At 40.7% G+C, this 10,637-nt stretch overlaps 3 protein-coding genes across 3 annotated transcripts; 2 read left to right on the top strand and 1 right to left on the bottom strand.

Moving 5' to 3' along the window:
• SERLADRAFT_404600 (uncharacterized protein) lies at positions 1-733 on the bottom strand (the record flags this gene model as incomplete). The annotated part of the gene is made up of 4 exons (XM_007312252.1): positions 1-67; positions 105-398; positions 461-654; positions 695-733. 4 exons carry the CDS (start codon positions 731-733, stop codon positions 1-3), a joined length of 594 nt encoding a protein of 197 aa, XP_007312314.1.
• A 1,968-nt stretch (positions 734-2,701) lies between these two features.
• On the top strand, positions 2,702-2,923 carry SERLADRAFT_345174 (uncharacterized protein; the record flags this gene model as incomplete). Its single annotated transcript, XM_007312251.1, has 1 exon — positions 2,702-2,923. A coding segment is annotated over one exon (222 nt), but the record flags the coding sequence as incomplete, so codon positions are not given.
• A 3,027-nt stretch (positions 2,924-5,950) lies between these two features.
• SERLADRAFT_404599 (uncharacterized protein) lies at positions 5,951-10,286 on the top strand (the record flags this gene model as incomplete). Its single annotated transcript, XM_007312250.1, has 17 exons — positions 5,951-6,000; positions 6,082-6,190; positions 6,423-6,503; positions 6,846-7,079; positions 7,135-7,215; positions 7,262-7,428; positions 7,592-7,610; positions 7,804-7,887; positions 7,918-7,969; positions 8,733-8,742; positions 8,793-8,831; positions 9,030-9,066; positions 9,120-9,176; positions 9,232-9,471; positions 9,594-9,725; positions 9,903-9,944; positions 10,005-10,286. 17 exons carry the CDS (start codon positions 5,951-5,953, stop codon positions 10,284-10,286), a joined length of 1,716 nt encoding a protein of 571 aa, XP_007312312.1.
• Between the last annotated feature and the right edge of the window lie 351 nt (positions 10,287-10,637).

Raw genomic sequence — 10,637 nt, 5'->3', positions numbered from 1 at the left:
TCAGCATAACCCGCATTGGACACGGATGGTGAAATGGTTGGCATTGTGGTATTCGCCTCTTAGAGATCTATGAAAGCAATGTAAACCAACAGTATACAACTCACAGGGGGGAAAAATAATTCAACACACCATTATTGACATCAAATATCACATTTGGCGCACTGACGGGTTGACCAATGTCGGACTGAATGGCAGTGATTGTGGTCACAAGGGGTGCAACACTAACAGAACTAACAGCATTAGCTTGAGCTGTTAAAGAGGTAACAGAATAGAAAGCGGCAGCTGGAACTGGAACTGGGAGCACAGTGGTTGATGATAGTAGTGCAGGATTGTCAACTGTTGTACCCTGATTGGCTACGAGAGCAGGGGTACTTGGTGAATGAGAAAAATTAGAGTTGCTAAAAAATAATAATAATTGTAAGTAGTTGCTTAATAAATGTCCCACACAGCTGAAACTCACCAAGTCTGCGCAAGGGAAATACCATGTAACTCTGTTCTATATTGATTGAATGCCTGATTTACCATAGCCTGCTGTTGTAAGTGGTTCAAAGTGTCAATAAAAACCGGGCCCTTGTATTCCCTCCATGTAAGCCTTGGCAAAGTTGCGCGGGTACCCGACCACAGCTGATGGAACGAATGAGATATCTGTGAAACCTATGTGAGTGACAGTGTATAAGAATCATGACAAACTAACCAATGTAACAGCATGTGCATAGGCTGCCAAAGGGATCATACCCAGCTCATGCCAGTCAGTTCAGGTGAGCACTCGCTCAAAAGGTAAGAGAAGAATACAGTGCAAGACCTCCTCAAAAGCAGGGTTGTTGTACAGGCCTAAAACATTACCCTAAATGAGATTAGTAATAGCACCCCTGATGTGGAACTTGAATCTTACAAATTTGTCAAATGTATGTGCATGTGCAAATGAAATATCACCAGGTCGAGAATGAAGCCGATTGAGTATTGCTTTTGTCTCTTCTACTGACTGAGTGTGACTATCTATGTATTGCGCATTGTAGGAGGGTCAACTTGGTTGATCTTCTGATGGCTCTTTTTGTTGCCTACCTTTACCTTTTTTGTGAAGATTTCCTCTTGTTTGCCTTTCCCTTGTTTTTGGGACGTGGTCCATCTACAATTGTTGCAGTGTGTCTTTTATCGTTGGTATGAATGTTTTGGATCCTAGTCCTGGTTAGTTCAAGGAAGTGCTGATCCATGCAAACTTCTTGGTGAGAAACATAGAAAGCTACATAGGTATATTTAAAAAAAAGTAATTATCATAAACCTAATGAGATCAAAATATGGAGCTTACTGAAACCGCAACTGTCTGGATGCTCACAGATGAATTTTTTGTTCAGCATCCACAGCTTCATCATCGACTGTGTCTGCATCCAAATTGGAAAACATATGTAGGATCTTGTTACCACACAAATGAGTTAACATAAACCTTGATAATTTCATAGTTGTCTACTTCATTGTGAGGAATATTCTTGTAACATTCTAACATGCAAAGACAGGGATCGGTCAGAGGGTCATTTGCTGTGGGATTAACAAGCCACAAGTTGTGGGGCGGCTGAAAAACCTGGGGATCCTGGTTAACTACACTAGGAGGAACAGATCTGATGGGAGTATTGAGGGAAGTAGGGGATAGCAAATGATCAATAGCGGTAGTTGTACGGAGTACTGGATTAGTGCTTTAGTTGGCTTTATTTGCTATAAAACTACATTATTTATCATTCAGACCAATATAGTATGCTATAGCACAGTATTATTTGCTATTTAGAGCAATTCATTATGCCATAGTTTGCTATAATACAATAATATTTAGTACTTAGAGCGATATAGTGAGCTATAGTATACTATAGAGCAACTGACTGTCTACTAATTGTACTAATTGATATAAACTGATATGACAAATATATTTGCTATAATAACAGAAAGTACAAAGTAGTGTACACTTTTTAGCACTTATAGCCAAACCATGTTTTCCTAACGCAGTATGGTTATTGGCCAGAACAGAATCAGGATGAATCCTGAGAAAGTTCAAGCTATTTTAGAATGGCCAGAACCTACTTGTGTCAAAGGAGTGAGGGCCTTTCTTGGCTTAGGCAACTTCTACCAAATATTTCTCAAAAACATTGCAAAAGTCAAGAGACGGTTGAATGATCTCACAAAAAAGGATGGCATTGGGGCCCCATAGAATAAGATATCAGAACACACAATGGGATCCGCACCCGTGTACAGTGATTCTGGACCTTCTGGGCATGCAACCAATCAGTATGCTTTCCAAGTACACCTTGGTAGCTTAGTTGGTAAAGCACCAGACCATGAAAGCTGGAGTCCCAGGTTCAAGCCCTGGCCACTGCATGTTTTCTCATACTATAAACAAATACCATAATTTGTCACAAGAAGCTTTTGACAAGCTTAAGGAAGCATTTAAAACAGCGCCCATATTAACATTTCCAGAATTAGACAAAGAGTTCCGGCTAGAACCCAGCTCTTCTGATTTTGCTACTGAAGCTGTTCTGTCAATTATATGCCCTGACAAACTTTGGAGGCCTTGTACCTATTTATTGCATAGTTTGTTGCCTACAGAGCGCAACTATCAAATTCATAACAAAGAGATGCTAGACATCAATTTGAAATTTGGACTAATCATAAGAATATGGAGTATTTTATGACAGTCCGGGACTTGAATCAAAGATAGGCCCGCTATGTGGTATACTTGTCTAGAATTAATTATAAATTAATCCATAAGCCAGGAACTTCTATCAGAAAAGTGGATGTTTTATCCAAGAGAGAAGATCACGCCAACAGCATCAAAGATGATAACAAAGGTGTTACCCTCATAGATCAATCCAGTGTTTCCAATGTTAGGATTAGGCAGGGTCACAATTTATTAAGAACAAAGCTTGAAGGAAGTGTCTAGCCACTTGCTGAGAGCAATCAGGGACTGGAACTAGAGTCCAATGTGAGTAACTAGAGAATAGAAAGCATTAGACTCTGCAGTACTGTCCGAAGTTTTGTAAACAAAGGTAAACAAAGCAGCCACAAAGGCAAAATAATAGAGAACACAATCAATAGTGAATGATAGAAGAATAGATAGAGAAAGGAATGAGAATATATAGGTAGCACAAAGGTGCAGAATCACCAAAACTAACACAATCTTCTAGAAGTCTTCAGGAAAGACATCTCATCAGAAGAGAAGGCACACCTTGATGGCAATAAACATTATTTATGGGCAGATGAGATCTTTTATTATAAAGACAAAATCTATGTGCCTTAGTCTGCAAGGATCAAGGCAATAGACAGACATCATGACATACCAGTGGCTGGGCACTCTGGGTGGTAATGAACTATGGAGTTGATCTCCAGAAATTACATGTGACCTTGCATGGTCAAAGACATACAAGAATATGGAAAGTCTTGTATTTGCTGTGCCATAGCAAATAACTCTCATCAACTGTTGGCAGGTAAACTTATGCCAAATCCAACACTACCTGGTCCCTGGCAACTTGTCCTCCTTGCGCCTCCACCACATCTGATATTACTGCTCTCCATCCACTTCCATCGCCAATCTTTGAAAGCATGCCTAACGCGCTTGTCAGTAAACTTATGAGCACTAGGGCATCAGTTCAAGCAGAAAGGGCTTCTATTCGCAAACTGGAAAAGTCTCTTGAGCACATTCAGCAGGAGGTGTGTGGGTATTCATTTAATGCCTTGTCTTTGGAGCTGACACTGCAGAACAAGAACAAGGCCCAGGTACAATTATTGAACTCGTTCTTGCATTTCCAGCCTGACAAGCCTCTGAAGCTTGGTTGGAAACTAAACACTCATTGGACACAAGTGGATCTAATTCTAATATGGTGAGAGTCCTTGCTCAGGTAAAATTCAATCTTATAATATTGGCCTTAGAAACGTCCAAAGATCTCATAATCAAATGATGAGGAGGATCATCATTGGGTTACTATTGAGTTGCACTTTTGTGACTGTAAACAATATCATTCCCATGTAAACTTTCATACTATTGTACATTAAAAACTACAGCCGGTTTCATAACCAATGTACAGTTATATAATTATGGTCAAGAAACTGGGCATCTGAGCTTTCATCTCTATTGGCAAGAGGTGTTTTTGAGGTACATGGTAGCAAAATCCCGCGCTGGCCATGTTCCTTTGTAGGTTTTGAGTACCAAAAATCCATGTCTAGCCTGTAAAATGGTTTATCAATGGTGTACGAGAAAGCCGATGGTCAACAGGGCTACCACTGTTAAGAATGTGTCTAGCCTGTAAAATGGTTTATTAGTGGTGTACGAGAAAGCCGATGATCAACAGGGCTACCACTGTTAAGAACGTTATACGCACATCACTGCTCGGTTCACAGTAAGGGAAAGTCGTCTCTAAATGCTCTTTGCATAGTTCATGCAAACCTTCCTAGATCCACAGTTTTCAGTAAGACTAAGGCACTCAATCTAAAGAAGGTCTAAGCTTACCTGAATTTGGATGTACATTGTCCGATCCCATTTTAGCTCGTTGGATAGTGTATATCCACCGGAGCTAGGTTTTGACAGGGGTCCTCGAGGAGCAGGTATCAACAAAGGGTCGGGTCTAGCATATCCACCATCAAAATGTTGTGCGGTAGTTCTAATAGCTATATATTCTAAAACAGATCATGAGAGTAAGGCAAAAAATCGAAATTTTTTTGACTTAACTTACTTGATGGTTGATTAGTTTCATGTGTTTTCTGATTAGTCCCATGGACTTTTTGATTGGTTCCACTGCCGTGTATAACAACATCACCACGGAGTAGTGGCGATCTAAAGCACTTTTTGCCTGATAGTCGTAACAGACCATGGTCATGGAAAGAGTGATGCAACACTTACCTGTTGAATGACTCACTATTGGGGCTTGACTGCACTTAGAGTGGACCCTTTTGTTCAGAAAGAGGATGCTCCTCATGCGACAGTGGCGTAGTTTCTATGTGATTTATTTTGAATAGCTTGCATGTGGTGGCTTTACTGACATTGGGACTGGGGCTTCTCTCGGGACTGTCAAGTCGACAATTAGTCGAGGGAGGAAAATACTGACAGTGGTAGCGTGAAAACATGTATACTATACTATTGATGGCATTGTCTATTGATGTACACGGCAGAACTTTATATGCATACTTTGGTAAGCTATAAGTAGGTGTGAATAAAGACCTTAAGGGCAAAATTGACTGGCACAGTGATTGTGAATAGATTGTTTGGTATATGCCGCCACTGGCAATCTTGAGGTCGGACGTAGTACCAATCAATTTAGAGTGACTCTAGCAATTTCCACATTAGGTACGTGACAACCTCTAGTATTCTTGCTGAGTCAACTCTCACCGCATCTTCAACTCACTAACACTCATATATCAATTTAGATATGGTTCAGCAAACAACAAATACATGTATTTGTTCAACAGTGGATTTAAACCTTATTGGTACCTGGTGGAGCATTTTCCATATTGTTCAGCATTTCTAACTTGGAACAGTTTGTCTTGTGTTCATTTTTTGGTGTCAATTTTTGGATTCAGATTTACTGTCCACAAATCTGCTTCTTTTACACTATATCTATGATAAATCATAATATGAGAGGTGAGCATTCAATTATCTTTGATATTGATGGATCCACATGATCCACACCCTGCTGAGGGTGAATTCAGTGTTGGCTCTATATTGGGGAAAAGACCCTCTGAAGACTCCTGGCTTCAAGGCTTCCACACTTCAAAGTCTATATAGTACTCAGAGGAATCATCACTACAACAGGTTCTGTTTCTACTTGTTACAACAGTACTGTCACTAACTACCCCCCCTTTCCATTCAGGAACCCGCCCAAAAGAAAGCGGATCTTGCAAGGTCTTGCAACATCTGGCAGGACACACAACCTGGCTGTATTAAAAGAAGTCAGAAACAAAGGTAAAGCAAGAACCGATGATCAGGAGGATGATGATAGATCCCATAAGCAAAAGGAGGACAGCCAAGTAAGCATATTTGACTACTTTCCTTCATCCAAGTCCTGCTGAGACTCACTGTCATCAGACTTCATCTTCTTTTATTGATAGTGTTACCTCAGCATGGCGATGTATTGGAGGGAGCAACACACAAATTTTCACCACAACCAAATTACAAAGAGGAAACGAAGGAGAAAAGCAACAGATAAGGACAAACAGTGTAAGTGTTGTCCAAGTGGTAAAACATGCCTATCTTTGAAAATCATTTGGCAGGTTGCATCTTTGCCATCCTGCAATTCAGCGCTGCAAACCTCCCACGAACACGACTGACAACCGGTTAGCATAGACCAAATACCCTGTGGTTAATTGATGATGCACCAATTATTACAGGTAAGTACTGCAGTTTCCACTGTGGTGCATTGTCAGCTCAGTATATATGAATCTCATCCTAGATATTTCCAAATCCTTTGTCTACGTCGGGTATTGGTCCCGTCACATTGGGGGGAGGAAATGAAGATCATAGTCCAGTAGAGGTGAGTGTATATTGTGAGGACTCTTTCAATTGGTACTTACATATATATGATTCATAGACAAGTTCCACATCTTGCAATGCTCACCCACCAACCGTGAACATAGATGGCATAATTACTCCTGTAGCACCAGCACCAATTAACACAACCAGCTTGCCATCTAACATAATAGCAGCGCAGTAAACCACTTAGAACATTAATTCAGGCCTCAGTCAGCGCCTGGTCAGCCTATAGGATGGGCAATTACACTTGATAAACAAACCAAAAGGCCTGCAAGTGTAGCTTTACCATTGGTGATATGTCTGCATTATTAACATTTTTTAGTATTTACAGAGCCTACTTTAGCATACCCCCATTTACTCAACCTCCAAAATGCTGCCTATGGCAACAGCAGCTGTACCATTGCACACAACTATCAATGTCCAGGACATTGAAATGTGCAATACATGGGCTGTACACGTATCTCAAGTTGATCAACGGCCTCCAATTCCACGTCATCACTCCTTGACAACAGTTCGCCAAAGGAGTAATCAGTCTATGCCTTATCTTCCTCATGCAAAATCTCAAGGTCATATTCAGGTGTGTTGGGCTTGCACATTAGTATCAAATGCTATACAACTTACCTTCTGATTAGCAAGGGATAGGGGAAGCTGTATTCAACTGCCTGCAAAGTGCAAGCTTTAGTGTGCAACCTGAAAACCAAAAATTGAATCAAGTCCGTGGTTTTTGTTAATTCGTTTTCCTCATTAACATAATTGCAGGCAGGCATGGGGCACCAAAGTGCACCTCTCTCTTTGTTGGAAGTTAGCCAATTGCAGTACCAAAAACAGCAACCTTCAGTGGTAAACAGCTTTGGTGCAAGTAGAAGTAGGATGACCGACAAGAATGTACCAGATATATGGATATTGCAAACAGAAGATAAGAAGAGGTTTGTAGATACTTTTTGTCAATTGAATCCCACAAAAGGGACACTAGAGTGTTAGTATTGCACATCATATTTCATAGCTATTATGCTGACATTTTTTGAAAACAAACAAACATTACAGTGGCACAGGCATGGGGCTTCTTTTCACAACTAGGTGTTCCTGTAGAAAGCCTCCTGCAAATATGGTTTGTGCAATGAACTGTCCTCTGGCTCACTTGGTCTTATCTCCAGCTGCAGTCAGCTTTTGGACACGTAGAATCATAATACATTGGATGAAGATGATTTTTGCATAGCTATGCATATCATCTCACTTTTACGATCCAGTAGTTTGACATCAATACCCACACAAATACCTCCTACACTGTATATCACCTCTAGAAAGCCACTTTCATAACCTTCAACTATGCCAAGCCTGTATATAACTCACTTGGTGTGCACCAGAGTGGAGAGCTGGTTTCAACAGTTAGATATTGAACACACTGGTTATGTTAGGAAGGATTCTCTTATAAACAATTTATTAAAGGGGAAGACTCCAATAATGGCGGTAAATTGCATAATGTATGATATCATAATCAAGTGGATCTTTACTGCTGACTTATAAATCTGTCTATCCAGCAACTTGGTTGATCCCAATAAATGAAACATTCTAGATTTGCAATCTATCACAATCATCTTACACCTCGTTGAATCCGCTGCAGCTGGTGAAGCGCTTCCAGAGACGTTGCCTCAGAATATTGTTCTCCATGACAATACTTCTGGGAACCATGCAGTATTACAATACACAATTGTCAGACCTTTAAATTTCATTCTCCTCTTTAACTTTCTTGTGTAGTCCTCACACACTGTGCCATGCAGCACTTTCCATTTTATTCAAACTCCACTTTGTCGCGCTGCACTGCTTTTCTTTATTCTTAGTTACAAAGTCTCTCACACAGTGGAGCTGGTCACATGGGCTGCACCCTATGACATCATCAGCCACTGCTCCCATCAACTGTATAGTACACATGTACAAACAACATGTAGTAGTATAAATACCCAATAGATCAAGGAGACTTCTCAGCGAGTCCTCCTGTTGTTTACACACAACTAACTTGGTCCTATCCTAAGGGTGTAACCACCCCCCTCACTATCTTTATAGCTTTATCTAAGTTGTGTGCCAGAGTAACAAACTCTTAATTGTTACATGCAGGGGCTGATAGGTCCAGGATCCAGGATTTGTTAGTTCAGTCCTATCTCCAACCGCCAGTTGATGCGCCAAACAGGGCAACATTACCATCTACTAATGATATATTACAACCAATGACCAGCTTGTACCAGGTAATGTCAAATGCTTTAACATTTTACTGATGTTCATGAATTTTCTGTAGGCTATCCCTGCTCAAGTTGATGCAAGTGTGGATGGATGAGTAAGTAATCTATTGGCTGCATATTGGATTTAGCCATGTGACCTCACATAGCCACCTGACCACAGGGAGTGCATAAAAGAAAAGTGGACCAGCCGGGGATTGAACCCAGGACCTCTGCCTATATATGGCAGTGCCCTAACCAACTGAGCTACCAGCCCTTGTACTAATGTCAACTCATGACATGTGTTGTCTAACAAGGCTAACAGGCTTTGACCTTAACTATTCCAACACTGCAGTGAGTGAAATGCCGAGTTTCTACTTACCTTTGGTTGATACTATCATTCTTAGATATTGAAGGAGCATTCCCGTCATGAGAAGGGAAAGGCTGCTGAAGACAACACTTCGGTAAGTCAGGAATAGAAGAGCCTCAGTTGATATTCTGAATATAATGAATTTTTAGCCACTCTCTACTGCTTGGAGCCAGCGTAACGACATGTGCAATGAATCAGTTAATGAAACAAGTAGAATGTTTAGTGCAGTGTCTTCACAGTTTTCTGCCGTCACTCAAACATTAAAAGCGGGAATTGACAATAATGCTAAGGAACTGAGGCAAATACATCAGGCAATGCAGGCACAGCAAGGATCTGCAAAGAAACAGGGTCGTTCCACTGCCACTATTTTGCATTTTGTTTACTTATGGGTGAGTAGTGCACTAACTAATCTTTTGATATCATAAAATAAAATCTGATTCCCCGCCAGAACAAAATCAAGGCACATCTTTTACAGTTATTAAAAATATCCAGATATTCACACTTATCATAGATTGCTCCTCCACCATCTGACAAAGAGAATGACAACTTTGAATGTCTGGCATCGGGGAGAATCTGGGTGACACCGCAAAGTTTCAGAATTGACCTGTCTCAATCCCGCAATCCGCCCTTCAACCACCATTGTGTCAATATTTTTGCAAAAGATTTCCAACACTGTGTTTGAAACTTGAGGTTTTATCCATTTCCAGCCATCCCTAACAAATACCTCACTATCAAATACATAGAGTTTTTGTTTTACCGACATCTTAAACATGTGAAATCCAAATATTGTTCTTTTGTAACTCATCCTTCGGTCCCCAAGCGACTAGAGATGTTGCAACAATCTTCACATAGTACTAGAAAGGTGCGGGTAAGAACTTTATCATATTACAACATTTATTGTTGTTAATGTCATCCATTTTAGCTATACAAGGCTCGACTCAAGATCATCACTCAACAAACTAATTTGAACAAGCATTATGATCCGGTGAAGTGCCTGGGATCCCAAGGTGTCAGCTCTGATGAGTCTGATCCAGAACACTCTGAGGACAAAGATGGTCTTGAGGATTCTTACAACATTTTTGCAAGGAAATTTGTAAGGATATACCCAACATGGCAAAATGATCAGCTAGCCGGTTTTATGTGGAACCTGGATACTTGGGTACAACACAGATGTGAGCCAAGGATAGGACATCAAACAATCTGAGGACAGCAACCAAGATGCAGAAAACACTCTCATCTAGTCAATGCAAAAGCCATCGCACCCCCAGGTTTTCCTCGCAATTGCTATTAGCATGAATAGCTGCAGTCTTTAGACGAAGAAAAATTGAAGACTCCAAATGAAAGACCATTTGTATGATTTTAGCATACAGCTCTACAAATATGCAGAAGTTCCACAACTAACAGAACCAGCACAGTACCTAAATTTGAGCACGATCTTGGCACAACGTGCTAGATGGACTATGCTAATGCCTGACCGGGGCATGGATGTCCTCGAGCATGGCTTTCATACTCAACCTCCATCAAGCACAATCCACCCCTGTATCAGCCTTGTCAT

Source organism: Serpula lacrymans (assembly GCF_000218685.1).
Source record: "Serpula lacrymans var. lacrymans S7.9 unplaced genomic scaffold SERLAscaffold_1, whole genome shotgun sequence".
NCBI classification, from domain to species: Eukaryota; Fungi; Basidiomycota; class Agaricomycetes; order Boletales; family Serpulaceae; genus Serpula; species Serpula lacrymans.
Note: the sequence above shows the minus strand (reverse complement) of the source record. Positions and strands in the feature narration are given on the sequence as shown.